The sequence below is a fragment of the Leptopilina boulardi genome, unplaced genomic scaffold (genome assembly GCF_019393585.1).
Source record: "Leptopilina boulardi isolate dan_hultmark-lab unplaced genomic scaffold, ZJU_Lbou_2.1 LbouV2_131, whole genome shotgun sequence".
NCBI classification, from domain to species: Eukaryota; Metazoa; Arthropoda; class Insecta; order Hymenoptera; family Figitidae; genus Leptopilina; species Leptopilina boulardi.
Window position 1 is genome coordinate 805,835 of NW_026137676.1, and position 22,543 is coordinate 828,377.

The 22,543-nt window shown below is 31.2% G+C and overlaps 1 protein-coding gene and 1 long non-coding RNA gene across 8 annotated transcripts in view; one reads left to right on the plus strand and one right to left on the minus strand.

Annotated features, from left to right (window-relative positions):
- The window catches only part of LOC127291318 (protein PFC0760c), a 288,501-nt gene that overhangs the window by 215,700 nt on the left and 50,258 nt on the right, over positions 1-22,543 (minus strand). Inside the window, exon 2 of one of the 7 annotated variants that reach the window (XM_051320388.1) lies at positions 14,271-14,420. The exons of 3 other annotated variants lie outside the window; for them this stretch is intronic. Coding sequence is in view for 2 of the 4 variants with exons in the window: in XM_051320384.1 (XP_051176341.1) it covers positions 17,368-17,409 (42 nt within the window). In the remaining 2 variants the exon portion in view is untranslated. Of the gene's footprint in view, positions 1-14,270; positions 14,421-17,367; positions 17,725-22,543 lie in introns of those variants that run through there. 3 more of the 7 variants (XM_051320384.1, XM_051320389.1, XM_051320383.1) reach the window with 3 other exon arrangements.
- Positions 9,882-10,460, plus strand: LOC127291321 (uncharacterized). Its single transcript, XR_007844586.1, has 2 exons — positions 9,882-9,941; positions 10,040-10,460. It is a non-coding gene; the product is annotated as an uncharacterized LOC127291321 (long non-coding RNA).

Consider the following 22,543-nt stretch of genomic DNA (forward strand, 5'->3'; position numbering starts at 1 on the left):
AAATCTTTTGTAGTGAGAATATTCATGTATTAAATATTTGTGGAAACGACGGAAACGAGGCAAATATTTTGAAGCGACAACACATTGGAAAACTGTATTGTATCATATTATATCATAGTTGATTTACCAATTCAAGTAAGAACGTTGTGTATATTTCTGTTTTGTTACTTATTCATTATTTGATTTGATTTATTATGTCGATAAACGAAGTTGATACTGCTCGACAAAAGCGCACCATTTGCAAATCAAAATTAACGAAATTTAATACGTTTCTTGAAAAATGTTCAGTTGACGAAGATATGGGTACTGTCGAGGAGATTCAGCTTCATTTGCAAAAAATTGAGGAAATTTGGAATGAATTTGAAAAAGCGCAGTTGACTTTAGAATTATTAGCTCCGGGACCGACTCGCGAAACTGATCGAACAGAATTTGAAAATAATTATTTTAAATATGTATATAAAGCGAAAACAATGATAAACGAACGATCAGCTTGCGAGACGGTCACGGAAACTGACGAGTTGTTACAGCAACTAATACAAATTAGTCAGCTGGTAGCGGAACTGAATGCGCAACGTCAATCCGAATTGACGCACTTGAGAAGAATTACAAATTCGAGATCGGGTGGTATAGATGGTGAGAGTTCATCTAGCGGAATGCGTTATCCGCTACCTAAGCTCGACCTACCTACATTCTCTGGAGGTTATGAAGATTGGTTAGGATTTAAAGATTTGTTTACCGCTATTATACATAATGACAATAATATTACGAAAATACAAAAGTTTAGATATTTGAAATCGTATTTAAGAGAAAATGCCGCGCGAGTTATTGAAAATATTGAAATTTCTGAAATCAATCATGATATGGCATGGGGTTTACTTGAGGAGAGATATAATAACAAAAGGATAATTATACAAAATCATATGACGGCTCTTCTCGAGCTAACAACACCAAACAAAGATTCAGCCGCGTGTTTAAGAAATTTATTAGATACCATTTTAAGACATATTCGAGCTTTAAAGATGTTAGGGGAACCAACTGATAGTTGGGATACCCCTCTTGTGTGTTTTCTTACGTTGAAACTTGACAGAGAATCTAGGAAGGAGTGGGAGCGAGCGATCAAGGGTAGTTAGATGCCGAACCTACAAAACTTGACAGATTTTCTACGCGAGCGATGTCATGTACTTGAGGCTTTGAATCCTGAAACCAATGAGCAAAATAAACAAAGCGTGAAATTAATTAAGAAGAACTTATCATTTGAAAAGAAAAGTAATACTAGATCATTTTAAATACACAATCTAATTTGAAATGTTTATTATGTAATAAAGATCATTCAACACAAAATTGTTCGGATTTTTTTAAAATTGTCAATTGGCGAAAGGTTTCAAATGGCAAAAAAGAGGGGTCTTTGTTTTAATTGCTTGCGCGGAAATCACTTGATTAATGAATGCAGGTCGAGAAATTGTAGTATTTGTAACAGGCGCCATCATACGCTATTACATACGGAAACAAAGGTAGCATCTAGTATAGAATCAAAGAATGAAATTGCAAATAATAATCAGGCCAAAAATATGCATGTGAGTGACTCATCAAAGGTTCTCTTATCAACCGCTATAGTTAACTTAGTTGATAAACAGGGAAATCGAATTAATTGTAGAATTTTATTGGACAGTGGTTCTCAACCAAATATTATAACTGACAATTTTGCGAAACTTTTGAATTTAAAAAGACGACGATTGCGTTCTGCCATTGAAGTGTTAAATGGTAGTGAGGTAAACAGCGTTGATTGGATAGAAACAAGACTGGAATCACAGTGTTTAGAGTATTCTACAAATGTATCATTCCTTATCCTTCCTAAAATAACAGGAGATCTTCCATCAAATCCTATAAATAAATCACAATTAAAGATCCCTTCTTACATCAAACTTGAAGATCCTCAATTTCATCAACCGGCAGTAGTCGATGCACTATTAGGAGCAGAATTATTTTTTGCAATTGTCGGACACAATAGAATATCTTTGGCGCTTCCACATACTGCTCTCATAAATACAAAAATAGGGTGGATAGTTACTGGACGATTAAGCGACAATAAATATATGCAAAGAGTATCATGTAATTTAATTAGAGACGATTTGTCAGTCCAGCTGGAGAAATTTTGGATGATCGAAGAAGGGGAACAAAAGAAATTTTTTAGTAAAGAAGAGGTGGCATGTGAGGAGCATTTTGTTGATAATGTGAGTCGTGATGCTACAGGGAAATACATAGTGTGATTACCGTTCAATGGAAAGGAGAAGGAGTTAGGAAATTCATACGATCTGGCTAGAAAAAGATTTTTTATACTCGAAAGAAGATTGTCAAGCAATCCGGAGTTAAAGGAAAAATATTCGAAATTTTTGAATGAGTATGAAGATTTAAAACATATGGAGCAAATAACTGTTGATTCATATGAAGGATTTTATTTGACGCATCAAGCCGTGTTGAAGGAGACCAGTCTCACCACTAAATTAAGAGTGGTGTTTGACGCATCAGCTCGGACAAGCACGGGCATGTCTTTGAATGACACCTTGATGACAGGATCAACCATTCAGGAAAATATCGTGTCCTTGATGCTGCGATTTCGACAACATGTTATAGCTTTGATAATACAATGATAATGAACCGATCAGAACTTACCAATTAAATACGGTGACATATGGAACGTCGGCGGCACCATTTTTAGCTATTCGCTGTCTAAAAGAATTGGCAAATAATGAGGGGGATGAATTTCCAAGAGCTGCTGAGATATTGAAGAATGACTTCTACGTGGATGACTGACTCACAGGATCCGACTCAGTGGAGGAAGTTCAGAAGATAAAAGAAGAATTAACAGAATTGACAGCGAAAGCGGGTCTACGTCTTTGTAAATGGAGGTCAAATCACCATGAGATTGCTCAGAATTCGCAAGATTCAGAAGCTCTGAGGGTTGATGAGGATCAAAATTCAAAAATGCTCGGAGTGATGTGGAACTCTCGAAAAGATATTTTGCATTTCGACGTCAAATCATTGTTGGATCAAAAAATTACAACTAAAAGAATGATGCTTTCTGAGATTGGAAAGATTCTATATGATCCTTTGGGATTAGTGACTCCGGTCACCGTTATTGCAAAAATAAAAATGCAAGAACTGTGGAGAACAAATACATCATGGGATGATCCAATACCCGTCAAAATATCATCAGAATATGAGCAATTTCGAGGTCAATTAGGACATTTGAGCAACTGGGAAATCGAGAGATCTGTCAGAAGTCAACCAGAAGATGAGACACAGATCCACGGATTCGCGGACGCTAGTCAAAGGGCATACGGTGCCTGTGTCTATATCAAAACATCTTATCAAGGAAAGCATCACACCGTACTGTTATGCGCAAAGTCGAGAGTTGCTCCGTTGAAAACAGTGACATTGCCGAGACTCGAGCTTTGTGCTGCGGTCCTTTTGGCAAAATTGGTGGCAATGGTTAAAAGAGAAATCAGGTTCAAAGTGGATGCAGTGTATCTTTGGTCGGACTCAATCATAGCGTTAAGTTGGATTGCATCTTCTCCTCCTGAATTCAACACGTTTGTTGCCAACCGCATCGCAGAAATAAAAACTATTACGTCACCGGAATGTTGGAAACACGTTAGGTCGGAACACAACCCAGCTGACTTCGTATCTAGAGGCCAATTGCCTCAAGAATTTGTGACTAACAAATTATGGAAGTGCGGCCCTGAGTGGTTGGAAAAATCTGAAGAACAATGGCCTAGTAGTCACATTTCACAAGTGGAGATACCAGAAAGAAAGAAAACTGCAGTGTTGGCAGCTAGAAGTTTAAACATGACCTTGAACCTGTGGACTCGATTCTCTTTACTGAAGATGTTGATTCACGTGGTTGCATATTGCTTGCGTGTTGCACAAAGGGCACGTGGTCAATCAAAATTTTCTGAGACATTAACGCCGACAGAGATTCATCTAGCTTTTAATCGAATCATTTTTCTCGTTCAAAGAGAAGAGTTCACCAACGAGATCACTGAATTGTCGAAGAACAAAAATCTTTCAAGCCGATCAAGGATACTTCGTCTCAACCTGATTGTACACGAGGGACTATTGAGAGTGAGGGGGGGGGGATAATAAAGAGGGCAGAATTGCCATATGATCAACGTCATCCTATGCTTCTTCCAAAGAGTCATCCTCTTACTGAATTGATCATCCGCGACACACATGAACAAAATATGCATGCCGGCAGCAATGTAACTCTGTACGCGTTACGAATGAAGTTTTAGCCGATTGATGGCAGGCTGGCAGTGCGTAGTGTTATAAATAAATGTGTAAAATGTTTTCGAGCTCGTTCAAGAGAAATGTCATATCAGATGGGAAATTTACCGGCAGTGCGTGTAACTGCAGCTCGCGCTTTTGAAAATACTGGAGTAGACTACTGTGGTCCGTTTCTTATAAAAGAAAAAAAAATTAGGAATCGCAATAAAATAAAGGTATACACGGCTGTATTTGTATGCATGAGTACCAAGGCGGTACATATTGAACTGGTAGGGGATTTGTCGACCGAGGGTTTTTTGGCAAGCTTGCGACGATTTTTCGCGAGAAGAGGCAAAAGTAGATCATTGTACTCTGACAGCGGCACCAATTTTGTAGGTGCAAAAAATGAGTTGGGCGAGCTTTACAGCCTCCTCAATACAGATGAGCACAATAAAATAATAACCAGCAAGTTAGCTGATCATAACATCGAATGGCATATTTCGCCACCGAGAACTCCTCATTTTGGTGGCATCTGGGAGGCGGCTGTAAAGTCGCTCAAACACCATCTACGGCGCACGATTGGTGAGACATTGCTCACATACAAAGAACTTAGTACATACATGTGCGAAATTGAAGCGATTGTAAATTCGAGACCTCTCACACCAATCACAACATATCCAAACGATGTAAATGCGTTGACCCCGGGCCATTTTTTGATAGGAGAACCTGTGACAACTATTCCAGCTTGGGATTATACTCAGACTCCTATGAATAGGTTATCTAGGTGGGAATGTTTACAAAAAATGAAATGTAATTTATGGAAACGTTGGGTGCGCGAATATTTAAATGAGCTCAATGTTCGATCAAAATGGCATACAGGAGCTCCAGAACTAATAAGGGAGGGAAGTCTCGTTGTTCTAAAGGATCATAATCTACCTCCGTTGAGATGGAGTCTGGGGCGAGTGATTCAGGTCCGACCGGGAGACGATGGTATTGTACGAGTACTAAAAGTAAAGACCCAAAGCGGCGAATTAGAGCGAGGTGTAAAAAAAATATCACCGCTTCCGATCAAAAATTTAAATTTATTGAACGCGAGTGTTTAAAAGAGGGAAGAATGTTGCTGATCGCAAATGAGTGTGTATGACGTATGGGTAATAGAACCGATGATAGGCGAATACTGACGAAATTAAATAGAAGTAATGATGGAAATGTAATATCAAAAAGGAGCCAGTGCTCGTATAGCGTGCGAATGGTATATATGTATGTGTAACAGTTTTGACTAGTTTTGTGCAGCGTTTATAAAGAAATTGTATTAATATAAGCTTTTGTTTAATAAATTCATGTGGAGTGAAACATATTTCTAAATTGTTTTATTATAATTCTCACGTGCCAAAATATTACGAATAATTATTGGTTTGGTAACGTTGTTCATAACATATAAACATTTTCATTTAATATTGCATTTCTCTATCTAGAGGATTCAAAATAACATAAGAATATCATCGCCTGAAAATCTTATTCTTCTTTTTTTCTGTTTTCAAAATAAAAAAAAATATGTATATACCAGTATTAGACCCTCAGCACAATTACCACAAACAATACCAATCCTTGGACAATAGAGCATTTGTTAATGAAGATTAATTCTGAGGGGCCAGGTAATAATTTTTAAATTTTTTTATTAAAATTTTCTGGGTCTTTTATACAGATAGGGGAGAGTGATAAACAGTGGGAGAGTTTAACAGTAGGACACTTTAATTTTCTGAAAAACTACTCAAAGAAACTCGACCAAAATATAAATGTAAACCATGTTTATGACAACACACTAACTCCACAAATTTTAGCCACATTGATTCATTATTTACAAAGAAAATTGAAAACAACTATTTTTGACGTTACGGAGTAAATTTTTTCTTGAAATACAATGCTGATTTTTATACAGATAGGACAGTTTTTTAAAAAAAGTGTAATTGTTACTTCGTATACTCATGTTTTTAAGTATAATATCCAATAATTTAAAATATTTTAAAATTTTACAAATAACTTTTATTTAAATAATTTCTTGCGATTGCTCAATTTAAACAGTGGGACATTAAACACTGGGACAGGCAAAAATTTAAGTTTATGAAACGTGGATTTTGGCAACACTAATTATAAGTTGTGTCAGCTATACGCATGCGAATTTATACTTACACAGCGACTAAAAATGTGATTTTTTTATGCTAAAAAAGATTAAAAAATTCAAAATTTATAATTATTACAATTATTGTTTGGCAACATTTGAAAAATAACACTTGATAAGAGAACGACTATTCAAATTTTGCTCCAAATTGTTTTTAGGTTATGACCAAATATGACGTATGATCAGCAGTACTGTAAACGTAAAAAAAATAATAGCAATTTTTCATATGAAACTTGACATCGTATTATAAAAATGTAAAATATTATTGTATATATATATATATATATGGGGCATTCCACGTCAACGAGAGACCCCCCGCCCCCAGAATAGATTTAAATGAAAAAAGTTCAAATACGGCTTAAAATTTAGGTAATTACTCCTACTTTAAAATGCTAAGTGTCAAAATAAAAAATTCAAGATGGCGGATCCAATATGGTGAAAGAAGTAACAAAAAAAGCTATAATTCAATTGAAATTTGTCACTCAGGGGTTTTTAGGGTCGCTGAACACTAATCTGACATCAGATTTTAAATATTCAAAATGTCGGATCCAATATGGCGACCGATTTTTAAAAATCGAAACAAATTTAAATAAAAAATGGATTACGAGAGTTCGTAGGGTTGTAAGAAGATCCAAAGGTTTTTTATTGAGATAGAAATTTAGGTAATTAGACATACTTTCAAATAAAAAATGGCCAAACACAGATTTCATAATGGTGAACCTAATATGACATTTTCATAAATATCATCAGAAGTTTTCTATAAATTTTTTTCAAAAAGTAATGTTGAATTCACGAATAAATTTGGAACTAAAATATACAAAGAAATTTATAATTTACCGTGCCGTTTATTTGTAATTATAAATTAAAAATTCTATTTCATGACGTCATTTGCAATATATAGCACACCCGCCACTTTGATGTGGCAACATCGCAGGATGGTGACATTAGTTAGAGAGAGACAGTAGTCCACAGTAGTCAAAGCGAGACTTATAGCGACGTTGTCAATCCTCCTACTCCTTCTAATCGCTGCTAGTGTGGGGTATACATGTACGAGTGTATTTGTAGAAGTAGGTACAGTATGGGCTGAGAGTATAGGGAGTTGAGGGCGAAAGTATAGTGCGGGAAGTAGTAATGCGAGCTACAAACTTTTGACTCCGATTAGTGCCGATGTGATACCTTAACTGGTTGGACTCTTTATGTCTTACTTTCACTAGTTGGATTTTTATCCTCTATTACTTTTACTAGTTGGAACCTAAATTGGTCTTGCCTTAATTGGTTGGACTCTATATGTCTCATTTTCACTAGTTGGATTTTACCCTTTCTTACTTTTACTAGTTAAAACCTATGTCTTACTTTTGCTAGTTGGATTTTTATTGTTTCTTACTTTTACTAGTTGGATTATTACCCTTTATTACTTTTACTAGTTTTGGAACCTATGTCTTACTTTTACTAGTTGGATTTTTATTTTTTCTTACTTTTACTAGTTGGATTATTACCCTTTCTTACTTTTACTAGTTTTGGAACCTATGTCTTACTTTTACTAGTTGGATTTTTATTGTTTCTTACTTTTACTAGTTGGATTATTACCCTTTATTACTTTTACTAGTTGGTATCTAAATTAGCCTTGCCTTAATTGGTCGGAACCTATGTCTTACTTTTGCTAGTTGGATTTTTATTGTTTCTTACTTTTACTAGTTGGATTATTACCCTTTCTTACTTTTACTACTTGGTACCTACATTGGCCTTGCCTCAATTGCTTGGAAGCTATGTCTTACTTTTACTAGTTGGATTTATAACGTTTCTTACTTTTACTAGTTGGTACCTAAATTTCATTACTAGTACTGCATTTATTGGCTGTAACCTACTTATCTTAGTCCCGAGGGACAAATTTCAATTGAATTGAAGCTTTTTTTGTTACTTCTTCTGTCATATTAGGTTCACCATTATGAAATCTGTGTTTGGCCATTTTTTATTTGAAAGTATGTCTAATTACCTAAATTTCTATCTCAATAAAAAACCTTTGGAACTTCTTACAACCCTACGAACTCTCGTAATCCATTTTTTATTTAAATTTGTTTCGATTTTTAAAAATCGGTCGCCATATTGGATCCGCCATTTTGAATATTTAAAATCTGATGTCAGATTAGTGTTCAGCGACCCTAAAAACCCCTGAGTGACAAATTTCAATTGAATTATAGCTTTTTTTGTTACTTCTTTCACTATATTGGATCCGCCATCTTGAATTTTTTATTTTGACACTTAGCATTTTAAAGTAGAAGAATTACCTAAATTTCTAATTCAATTTAAAACCTTTAGAACTTTTTACAACCCTACAAAGCACCATAAGATACGTTTTATTGAAATTTGTTAAAATTTTTAAAAATCGGCCACCATATTGGATCCGCCATTTTTAATATTAAAAATCTGATTTCATATTTGTGTTTAGCGACCCTAATAACCCCCGAGTAACAAATTTCAAGTGAATTCAAGCATTTTTTTTTACTTTTTTCACCATATTGGATCCGCCATCTTGAATTTTTTATTTTGCCACTTTGCATTTTAAAGTAGATGTAATTACCTAAATTTTAAGCCGTATATGAACTTTTTTCATTTAAATCTATTCTGGGGGCAGGGGGTCTCTCGTTGACGTGGAATGCCCCCTATATATGTTTCTTTTTTAAATGATAATTTATCTATAGCATTTTATTTTACAATACAGTATATCATAGGATAAGTATATCGATAGCTTTCGACGTTACCATATAGTTCACATGGTAATATATCTATGGTTTTCTACTTTACCATGTAGTAGATCATAGGATAAATCGATACATAACCAAGCTATTTTAAAAAGATCAATGGGTAAATCAATAACATTCTACTTTACCACTTTGCATTAATGTTACACTACATTTTCTAGAAGATGGCGCTATTTTAAAAAGATCAATAGGTAAATCAATAACATTCTACATTACCACTCTGCATTGATGTTATTAACATTTTCTAGGAGATGGTGCCACCTTCTACGCAGTGAATTTAAAATTTCAATTCTATATATGTGACGCTCCATGAGCTGCTTTTCAGTTAAGTAGAGTTGCGTGCGCAAATATTAAGTATGTATTAAATAAGAGTGGGGGTATTGAGATTAAAATTTTACATTTGCTTATAAATAAAAATGGCGTTACCCCCTCTCCATAACCCACTAACTTCTAGAAATATCCTAATGTATTTATTTTTCACCCCTCCACCCAACTTGCGTGCGCATTCTTGAATAGAGAGGGGTGATGCTTATTCTACGTTAAAATGAAGATGCGAACTGCGTGCGCAGTTTTTTTTAAAGTGGGGGGTGAAGAGAAGTGGGAGAGAAAGAAGAAGAGTGGGGCTGATGGAATATAATGCGGAGTACAAGCCTAGAGATCGCATAACTCTTACAGATATACTGAAGCAACAACATCAACAGCAGCCAAAGCATTAGCATCACTACTCAATCTTCTATAAGGTATATATATTCTACTTTAAATCCTTTTTTTAACCTACTCCCCTCACAGCTTAATTTTTATTTTTATATTAAAATTTTCCATTTACTTCTGCTTACAGATATAAAAAGAAATTATGGATTTACAAAAACTCAACGCTATTGGTCACATGGAAAGTTTTCTGCCAACAAAATGCTGCTGAGTTGACTCCAAATGCTTTATATACTGTAACTAAAATAAAGAGGGTACAAACTAAATTCGGAGGTAGGATTGTAGCAGAACTAGATGCAAAATTTACAACTTTCCTCCCAGCAAGGTTCGCGAAGCTGTTCGAAGCTGAACCTGCATCATTTATATCGATTGAAGAAGCTGCGCAATCTCAAGAATTACAATTAAAATATATCGGCGGAAAGTTTGATGTAATCGTATTTGAATATAAGTAATATAAAAATTATTATACTATAAAAAGAAAAAATAATTGTAATATAAAATTGTAAATATTCAAAATGTGAGAAAAATAAAAGTATAAATTTACATAAAAATTGTCTCTTTTCTTATTTTCCTTCATTATTTAGTCTTAATACTATGGGTATAGGTTTAAGCAATAAAAAGACGTTTTTTATTTTTTTTAAAAATTAATAAATTAATTTATTCAGATAAAGTATTTAAAATTTATTACAAATAAGATCAAAATATCTGTTTTGTAATGGCATTCTTTTATTCATTTCCTCATTTAAAACTCCTGCATTTTCAGCGCGGTTAATTATAATGTCATGCGTTTATTTTTCTTAGAAATTGTATTCTTCTTCTTCTTCTTCTTCACAATCTTTTTCTTGATATTATTATTAATTTTTAAACTCATGCCAAATTTAGATTTAGCTTTCATTATATTAGTTACAGCTAATGCAGCTGCTTTTTCACTAATTTTAGCGTCCTTGGAAATTACTCGCTCCCACGCCTTTTCAGCTAGTATTTTGTCTGCAGTATTTCTTACAGCCACGTCTTTATCTTTTGAATAGGCTATATCATGCTTCTTACAAGCCGTATCCAAGGGATTTATACCAGGATCCCCTCGTGCAAGACGTTTTGCCAACTTTGTTCCAGGTCCACAATATTGATAACTAGGAATGTGACACTCGAATGGTAATTTGTTAATTAAAGTATTGAGAAATACTTGACCACTGCAAAAATTTTTCTTCACTTTATCGTGAGTAATCATTCCTTACTCGACAATGGTCTATAACGAACTGATGCAGGGCGACTTTATAAGTGCGGTATTTATAGTTTTTTCGTTAGTCAATTCTAAGATGCAGTTCAAGGTACAAGCAGTACAACTCCCGATTGCCAATGTGGATAACCTCATTAAAACTAAAGATAATGTGGTTAAACGACATGGAAGTTTATTTTCAAATAGTATTCGAACAGCTTTTTGTGGACCATCAAATTGTGGAAAAACAAATGTACTTCTTTCTCTGATTATACATCCGAATGGTTTAGGATTTGAAAATATATATACGATAACTTTATTTGATTGTAAGATATTTAATTTTTTATTGTTATTTAACTAAAATTGAACAAAAATACTTCATATAGGGCTTTTGGATGCTTGTTGTTAGTAAAAAAAAAATATTTTACAAACAATAAAGTTATGGTAATTCTGAACTTACCAATTGAAAGTTAAGGTAATTCCGCATCCAAAGAGCCCTATATGAAGTATTTTGGATAAGTAGATTGTTAATAAACAATTGCAATGTTAACTAATTGTTTATTAACAATCTACTTATCCAAAATACTTCATACAGGACTCGTTGGATGCGGAATTACGTTAAGTTTCAATTGCTAACTTCAGAATTACGGTAACTTTATTCGTTTGTAAAATATTTCATTTGTTATAAACATTAATTAATTAATTAATTAATATCTCAAAAGCTTTAAAAGATCCCACCTTGAAAATTACATGTTTTGTAGGAAATTAGTCAAGCTTTCCATTGAGATAGTTAAAAATAATTTTAAAAAATCCGATTTTGAGATAAACGTAAATTAACATTTTGACCTTGAATTTCAAGGTCAAATGTTATTTTAAAAAAAAATTTTATTAACAGCGTGTAGCCCGTCAAAAAAGCTTTAAAAATCATTATATATATGTTAACTTTTATGCATTTTACTTATAAATATTGTACATTGAAAAAAATTTTTTTTTCAAATGTCAAAAATTAAAAACGTTGTAATTCAAAAACTATTTTATTAAATTCAATAATAATTGATTTTTAGACTTTCACCAACAATAACAACATTTTAGAAAAGTATGGATTAAATTCGAGAACTTTTAATTTTTTGTTCGGACAATTCAGGAATTTTGCCTCATATATTCAAAATCATTACAGCAGCCGAAATATAAATTTTTGGAACAAGTACTTAGTAAAGTAGATGGCATCGAGTTCTTCCCATTCAGTGAACATGAACAAGTTGTTACGTCTAAAGATGCAAAAACTAATTCAATTTTCATTTCTGATGATATCGCTTGTGAGAAGCCGGACAATGTTAAGGCGTTTTTTTGTATGGGGCGACATGTTAACGTCGATAGTTTTTATCTATGTCAAACATATGCTCATATTCGAAAACATCTTGTTAGAGATAATATTAACTTGCTTCTGCTTTTCAAACAAGATGAAAGGAACCTTATGGATTTGTAGTTATTGATAAAGATAGAAATCTGAATGATGGAAGATATAGGAAGGGATTTGATTGCTTTATTCAGTTATAAATATTAAGTATTTCAAGAGAATTACATTAGTTCAGTTTGAGACTTCCATAAATAAACATGTTTCGAAAGGAGCGAGAGACACTACATCAAATAGCTGCAGCAAGTGATGCTATACGTCGAAAACATCGTATTCTTAAAAGTGGTAGAGAGTCAGCTGAAAATATGTTGCAAGAATCCTTTCAACCATTAGTTACTCGGTTGGAAAAATTAGTGAATATATCTAAAAATCCTATAAAAATTGAAAATTTTCAAAACCATGTAAAAAAAGAAGAAGAAGAAGACTTTGAATCATCTTTTAAGACTGCCATTAGTAAAGATACACCTTTCAACACATCTATTTATAATGATGATGTAGCGTTTTATGATTCTATTTCTGAAGAAGAAGACATCGAAAATTTTAAAAATGAAAATATAATTGATAAATGATCAAATCAAGAGAATCATAATATTATTGTTAATGAGCAAAATAATATACTTAATGATGCCTTTTATGAGCAAGATATGTATAATATTAAAGACGCAAGTAATTTGATTGATACTATGGAAGAAGAAGATTCTGATAAATTAACAAAGAAATTTCTACAAATGTTGGACAAAAATAGGAAACAATATTTAGATAAGGTTTATGGAGTACCTAAACCTCCGGACGGTACATACATGATTGGTAAATGGTATGTAAATTGATTTTGAAGGTTCTTACATTAACCTAGTTGGGAAGAAAAAATATTCTAAAACGGATGAATTATTGGAACTCATATTCCGACAAAAACCTGATCAGAAGTTAACAAATGCTAATGATTTCGTAAACTATAAAGAAATTCTACGTAGTACGAATGCATATAGAAAGAATTATAGTCCAAATAAACCTATTCGTAGTAATAACACTTTCAAATATACTAATGTTATTGCAAAACTTTTGCTCAAATCTGGAGATTCTTACTTGAAGAGAAAAACTCAATTACCACAATTTATGATGGTGAAGAAACAATCATATCCAGACTACGTCTATTCGGATGATCCAAACGAGATTGTTGATCGTCTACGGTTACTTGTCGCATCACAACAGGCTGGCAATTCAAGTTATAATAATGAAATTATGCCAATAATTGAAGAATTACGGGAAGCTCAAATTATATATTAATAGTGAACTTGTAAAATCAAGATCATTATTATATTGAATATTGTTCTATTCAGATCATTTTATTATAAATTCTTGAACATGGTTAATAAGAAGTTAACAGTTGTGACAGAGTTACATAGGCAAGCTAGGAGAAATTATCCACGTCGAAAAGTAGAAATGCGTGGAATTGATGAAACCTGGCCAGCAGATTTAGTTGAAATGATACCTTATTCAAAAGTTAATAAAGGTTTTAAATATATGCTTACAGTTATAGATATAATTTCTAAGTATGCATGGGCTATTCCTGTAAAAAGTAAAAGTGGAAAAGATGTTTCTGAAGCTATGAAATCTATACTTGTGAATGGACGTGTTCCTAAAAACTTGCATACTGATAAAGGGAAAGAATTTTATAATTCTGTATTTGAAAGTTTAATGAAATCATATAAAATTAAACTGTATTCAACTTACATTAATTTAAAAGCTTCTATGAAGAAGAAATTTCCAAAGTCAAATATTCAGAAGTTTATCTTGTAGAAAAAGTTCTTAAAAATCGTCATAATAAAGTCTATGTAAAATGGCTTAGATTTGATAATTCTCACAATAGTTGTATAAATAAATCTGAAATGTAAAATTTAAAAAGTTAAAGTTAACTATTTAAAAAGTTAAAGTTAACTATTTGAAAAGTTAAAGTTAACTATTCGAAAAGTTAAAGTTAACTATTTGAAAAGTTAAAGTTAACTATTTGAAAAGTTAAAGTTAACTATTTAAAAAGTTAAATGTTAACTTTTAGAAAAGTTACAGTTAACTTTTAGAAAAGTTACAGTTAACTTTTAGAAAAGTTACAGTTAACTTTTAGAAAAGTTAAAGTTAACTTTTAGAAAAGTTAAAGTTAACTTTTAGAAAAGTTAAAGTTAACTTTTAGAAAAGTTAAAGTTAACTTTTAGAAAAGTTAAAGTTAACTTTTAGAAAAGTTAAAGTTAACTTTTAGAAAAGTTAAAGTTAACTTTTAGAAAAGTTAAAGTTAACTTTTAGAAAAGTTAAAGTTAACTTTCAGAAAAGTTAAAGTTAACTTTTAGAAAAGTTAAAGTTAACTTTCTGAAAAGTTAAATGAATGTTAGAAAAATCTTTTAAGAATTTATTTATACTTAATAGAGCTATGTGAACGATTGCAATAATGTATATGAAGGTTTTATTAAATAAAGTAGACATAAAATTAATAACAATTTTTCATTTATTAATAATTTGATTGCACTTCTCCTTTCATTACAGCTCTTTTTTCAATATGTACAATAAATATAGATAAATAAGAAATATATATCAGACTTGTAACATTTCCACATCATCATCATCATCAATATCAACATTTGTAATATTACAATGTCCCTAAGCGAGAGTGTTTGTACATTTTATCATTCTGTATACATTATTAGCTGCGTAATCAGATGTATGAAATTTGCAAATATCTAACTTCATATCAGAGTAGATATCTACACATTTAATTTTATAAATAAGGCTATCGGTATCAGTGTAAAGTAATTTACAATTATCACCATACTTGATTCGCATATAATTATAATGAAAATCATACATTAATGTCTTTGATATATCTAAGACGCTAAGTCCAATATAGATTGGCTTATTCATAAACACTTCCGTTTTTGTTAATTCAACAGCAATCAAGTTTTCATTAAAGATAGCTCTTGAATGAAAGTTAGGTTTCGATATGAGAGCCCCAGTGCCGTACCTACCCTCCCACTTTGTCACAAGCTTGACATCTACATGCTTTCGTACATTCTCCATAGTCTTACCATAAACTGCATTATTCATAAGTTTGAATAAAATTTTTTCAAACTTATTTTTAGCATTTGTTCGCATCATAGTATTAAAATCAATATAACTTTTCAACCAAGTAGACTGCTTGAATTTTAAAATTCAATGTATGTGATTAAGTTTCATAGCATGAGCTAATTTAAAAAAAAAACGATTTCTTTCCTTTCTAGCTCGTAACTATCAGATCCAATCTGTTTCTATATAGTTATCCTGTAATCTACACGTAAAAATACGTATGTATACTAAATTCCAGTTTTTCATATAGCAAAATGTAGAAATTAAGGGGCGGAGACAGGGTCATTTTTTGCAAATTTTTCGTAAAAAACCGATTTCTTTCCTTTCTAGCTCGTAGCCATCAGATCCAATCTGTTTCGCTATATTTTTCCTGTAATCTACACGTAAAAATACGTATGTGTACTAAATTGCAGTTTTTCATACACTACCGTCCGAAATTGTGCGAACTCTGCTTTTTCAACAACTATAAAACTGTTCAAATCTTCAAAAATATTAAAACTAAAATTTTTTCCTCTTTATTTTATTAAAGCTAATAAAAGTCTGAAAGAAATGACACCTTGACAAAGAGAATATGTTAATTTTTCAATTAGATATCTAAGAAAAACCCAATTTTCAATGTTTTTACTATTTTTTTTATTTCTCTGGCAAAAATTAATATTTTTAAACGTTCTTAGGCTCATTGAAATCGTATTTTGTTATGCAATTCAAATTATATAAAACAATTCATGTACACATTCTTCCCTAGCGTATGCAAACCGTGAAAGTTGGCTCATAAAATGTCAAAAAATTTAAATTTAATTCTACAATAAAATATAATGTTTAAAAATCAAGTAAATATATCATTCTAAACTTCTCTGATTTATGTAAGTAAATTTAAGATTTATACATTTTACTGATCATTTTTTGTCATATAAATATTAATCACAATTTTTTGACATTTTATGAGCCAACTTTCACGGTTTGCATACGCTAGGAAAGAATGTGTACATGAATTGTTTTATATAATTTGAATGGCATAACAAAATACGATTTCAATGAGCCTAAGAACGTTAAAAAATATTCATTTTTGCCAGAGAAATAAAAAAAATAGTAAAAACATTGAAAATTGGGTTTTTCTTAGATATCTAATTGAAAAATTAACATATTCTCTTTGTCAAGGTGTCATTTCTTTCAGAATTTTATTACCTTTAATAAAATAAAGAGGAAAAAATTTTAGTTTTAATATTTTTGAAGATTTGAACAGTTTTATAGTTGTTGAAAAAGCAGATTTCGCACAATTTCGGACGGTAGTGTATCTACCTATAATTTTTTAAGAAAAATTAAAAATTTATTTTTATTTGACGAAAAGTTATTGGAATTTTTATCTCATAAAACTAATAATGTTATTTTTGAAATCGTTACTGTATTACTATTTTAACATTATGGTGTTATAATAATATAATACCTATTATTGCACAGTCAATATGACCTTTAAATTTTGTACTCAAATAAAGATTATATGCTACGATCATCGAATTGTTAGCAATTCACCTATCTCAGAATCCATGCAGGGTTAATTCCTATTTTGTTTACCACAAAGCCCATGAACTTAAAATCGCTTCACAATGTTAAAAAGTTCTGGATTCTTTATTTCGTCTGTGATTTCAGCACAATCCCTGCTTTATTCTTCTCTATGAAAGACGATACACATAAAATTGTAAATGAATAAAATTACAAGTACCTTGAGTATGGTTAAGGTTAACAGTGCATCCAGGATCACCATAAGGAAACATTGTAGGATATGTCATAGGATCAAAATTTTCACTAACAATAAGACTAGAAATTATTTTCTTATTATTTTCTGTTGTGCATACTGAATTTACATCAACATGTAAATCCCTCTTCAATTTCTGTAGATAATTTCTTTATCTTTCATGACAAATTTTTTTCTTTGGGTAATTTCTTTCATTCTCAGTTTCAATAGACAGAACTCTGTTGTCATTTTTACTGGCAAAAGTCTTACAAAAATATGAAAGGTTTAGTCCACCATTTTGAAGTTCCTTACCTCGATTTATGAAAAGACAATTCCAATCATTCTCTACAAAACGAAATTCTAATATTAGACATTCTAACTGCCGGAAAATGATTTAATTAATTGTTTTCAAAAAACGATATCAAATGCTTGCTCATTATATTATTATCAGTTTCATAGATTAATCTTTTAATTTACACTGTTAACCAATACATATGTTGCAAATGCTATTTCATATACTTCACACTTAACTGTACCAATCGGTTGTTGATCAAGAGCTTCAAAAACTACTGTTGGTTAAAAAGCGAACAATCTAATTTAATATTCAACTTGGAAGAACATTCAAACACCCTGCATTAAGACTTTTAAAAATATATAGTTTTATTCCATCGTAATAGACACAAATCCAATAACCAAAATCGTATTACCACTAAAAACTATTATATATGTTTAAATAAAATAATTTTCCTGTAATTTTCTTTCAATTTGCTTGTAAATATGTACATACATATGTGCAAAGTTTAAGATGGTTGGCTAAAAAGTGGTTAAAGTTAAGATAAAACGGAATTTTGAGCTTTTTTCAGGAATTTTGAGTTTTTGTGGCGCGTTTTTTTTCTCTTTGAGGACTAATTGAAGTTGCATGCGGTTTGTGAAATCGAATATATTATTTAATGAAAATAGCATAAGTTGTAAAATTAGTAGATAAAAAACATGATTATTTTTAAGTGAAAAATAAATTAGTCCTTAAAGATTGCACTTTCCAATGCAAACTTCTAAGAATTATTTTAGAGAAATATTGTCTTTGAAAAGTATATTTTATTTTTTCTAGTCTTGAAAACATTTAAAAGACACAATTACAATTAGTCCTCAAAGCGTTAAAAAACGCGCCACAAATTCTACCTCCAGGGTAGTGAGGAAAGGGGTTTAATAATATATACACTAAAAAAATTTATTTTTTTCAAATAATCACTTATTTGTCTATTATTAAATATGTATTTATTTATTTAAACAAAATAATTATTGTTAGAATAAAATAAATTGAATTTGAAACAATAATTTCCGTATTTGAAAGAGATACAATTTAATTCGCTAAAATAATATTTATTATTCAATACAAATCAACACTTTTATTATAATAAACAAGTAATCAATTATTTGAATAAATAAATTTGTTTTTTTAGTGTAATTTAATTATATATTTAAATGTTAAAAAATAAACTTTTATTATTACTTTTATAAAAAAAAGTTAAAAATTTATCAGTTACTAATAATAATAACAATCGTCTATTTACTACATTATTATAATCTTATGATTTTAAAAAATATATTTTTTTTGCTTATATTGATTATAATTAGGTATAATTAATTTAATATTAATTATAATCAAGATTAATTTTAATTTTCAGTACTATTTATATATTACATTATGTATATATGTAATATATTATATTTATAATATAGTATATATATAGTATATTTATTAATAAATATCTATAAAAACATTAATAAAAGTATATTTGGGCAAATCTGACGAGCTGGGTTCTTTTTGTTTTAAAAAAAATTATTTTCAATTAAGTGGCACACTTTTTTCTACCATAAATTATTTTTTTTGACCAAATATAAGTAAATTTTTACCCGCGTAATTCATATTTCTTAATAGCTACTCGATTTAAACCATATTTTTCATTTTTGTGGTTATTAGTGCAGGTAAAACGTAGTTTTAAGAGAAAATGTTCTCAAACAAAGTTTTACTTAAACACACTAATTTCGATTTAAATTAAAACTATCTTAATTTTTAAGACTGATTAAACTTACGTGTAATCTTTATAGAAGATTTTATTTTTATTGTGATGATATCCTTATTGATATCAATAGTTTTATACTCAGAAAAGTTACTCCAAGAAAGAAATCATATCTGTGGCGAAAGAAGGACGAAAATCGTAATTGGAAAAAATATCGAAATTAACAATTTCATATAAATTTCAAAATTTTTATAAGTACCTGACAAGATGTAAATTTTAACTATAATAATTTTGGTATTCATTCAATCATTCACTCATTGCGTCCGGACCCTTGCTAGGTATTCGGTGACAGAGAGAAGAACAAGTTATGGAGAGAGAAAGATATATCTTTATTTTGCAAATGAGGGTTCGCTTGACCTGCAATCTGTTAAAGAGGATTAATTAATAACTCTGAGGACTCAGGTAACACAGCCCCACAAAAAAAAGTGTCGTGCGCGGAAGACCAGACTAGTCATTTCCTATGTATTTTGACGCGCTGAACACGAATCCGAAGTCCGTTTTGCTCCATCACGTCAGGATTTTTTTCTAACCTCCAAAAACCTGACGGATTTTGAGAGGTAGGCTTTTTTTTTAAAAAATTGATGGATTTACTTCAAACTTGGTATCTAGGGATTTTTTGGGTCGCTGATTACGAATCTAAAGTTAGATTTTCAAAATTTAAAATGGCGGCTCCAATATGGCCAATATGGCCCCAATTCCAATAGCGCATTCAACGGAAATGAAAGAAAACTGAATATATGAAACTAGTTTTGGATAAAATTAGATACCGAGAACACAACTGGCAAATTTGTGGAGATTTCAAGATTTTAAGCATACTACTTGGACAACAATCAGGTTTTACAAAAACACCATGTTTCCTGTGTTTGTGGGACAGTAGAGATCGAGCAAATCACTACATTAAAAAACAATGGCCAAAAAGGAATTCTTTCGAACCAGGTTCAAAAAATATAATAGAAAATCCCCTAATCGACCCTTCAAAGGTGATAATTCCGCCCTTACACACGAAACTAGGAGCAATTAAACAGTTTGTAAAAGCCTTAGATAAAAAAGGAAACTGTTTCAAATACCTGGAACAAAAGTTTCCAGAAATCTCTGATGCGAAACTAAAAGAAGGGGTTTTCGACGGACCACGTATTCGCAAATTGTTAAAAGATGAGCAATTTATCACCAAGATGAATAAAAAGGAGAAAGCCGCATGGCTTAGTTTCAAAGCAGTTGTCGGAAATTTTCTGGGTAATCACAAGAGTGCAAATTAGGAGTAAATAGTTAGTGATATGATTAGAAACTTTGGTAAGTTAGGATGCTTAATGAGCATAAAGTTGCATTACTTAGACTCGCATCGGGATCAATTCCCTGAAAATTTGGGAGATTACAGTGAAGAACAAGGAGAACGATTCCATCAAGATCTTAAAGAATTTGAGCGTCGTTATCAAGGAAGATGGGATGTAAATATGATGGCCGACTACTGTTGGATGCTGAAAAGGGATATTGTACCTGGAGGCACCAATTTGGAAAGAAAACCATTACACAGATCCTTTGAGGACAAAAGAGTGCGCTACCATAAAAAGACGTGAATACCTTACTGACGTATATAAGAATTTTCATTTCTAGTATTGAAAATCTAACTTGAGATTCGTAATCAGCGACCCAAAAAACCCCTAGATACCAAGTTTGAAGTAAATCCATCAATTTTTACAAAATTCGTCCGCCATATTGAATTTTGAAAATCTAACTTCAAATTCGTCATCAGCGACCCAAAAAACCCCTAGATACCAAGTTTGAAGTAAATCCATCAATTTTTACTAAATTCCAGCCTGTGATGGCCGCCATTTTGAAAATTTCAAAATCAGCCACTCGGAATTCGATTCTACATAAAAAATGCTAAATTTTAAGCCCTATGACTTTGCGATTGCTTTAAACCACGAGTGGACAAATCCATTTGCCTTTTCACATGGAATGACCCATATATATATATATATATGGGGCATTCCACGTCAACGAGAGACCCCCCGCCCCCAGAATAGATTTAAATGAAAAAAGTTCATATACGGCTTAAAATTTAGGTAATTACATCTACTTTAAAATGCAAAGTGGCAAAATAAAAAATTCAAGATGGCGGATCCAATATGGTGAAAAAAGTAAAAAAAAATGCTTGAATTCACTTGAAATTTGTTACTCGGGGGTTATTAGGGTCGCTAAACACAAATATGAAATCAGATTTTTAATATTAAAAATGGCGGATCCAATATGGTGGCCGATTTTTAAAAATTTTAACAAATTTCAATAAAACGTATCTTATGGTGCTTTGTAGGGTTGTAAAAAGTTCTAAAGGTTTTAAATTGAATTAGAAATTTAGGTAATTCTTCTACTTTAAAATGCTAAGTGTCAAAATAAAAAATTCAAGATGGCGGATCCAATATAGTGAAAGAAGTAACAAAAAAAGCTATAATTCAATTGAAATTTGTCACTCAGGGGTTTTTAGGGTCGCTGAACACTAATCTGACATCAGATTTTAAATATTCAAAATGGCGGATCCAATATGGCGACCGATTTTTAAAAATCGAAACAAATTTAAATAAAAAATGGATTACGAGAGTTCGTAGGGTTGTAAGAAGTTCCAAAGGTTTTTTATTGAGATAGAAATTTAGGTAATTAGACATACTTTCAAATAAAAAATGGCCAAACACAGATTTCATAATGGTGAACCTAATATGACAGAAGAAGTAACAAAAAAAGCTTCAATTCAATTGAAATTTGTCCCTCGGGACTAAGATAAGTAGGTTACAGCCAATAAATGCAGTACTAGTAATGAAATTTAGGTACCAACTAGTAAAAGTAAGAAACGTTATAAATCCAACTAGTAAAAGTAAGACATAGCTTCCAAGCAATTGAGGCAAGGCCAATGTAGGTACCAAGTAGTAAAAGTAAGAAAGGGTAATAATCCAACTAGTAAAAGTAAGAAACAATAAAAATCCAACTAGCAAAAGTAAGACATAGGTTCCGACCAATTAAGGCAAGGCTAATTTAGATACCAACTAGTAAAAGTAATAAAGGGTAATAATCCAACTAGTAAAAGTAAGAAA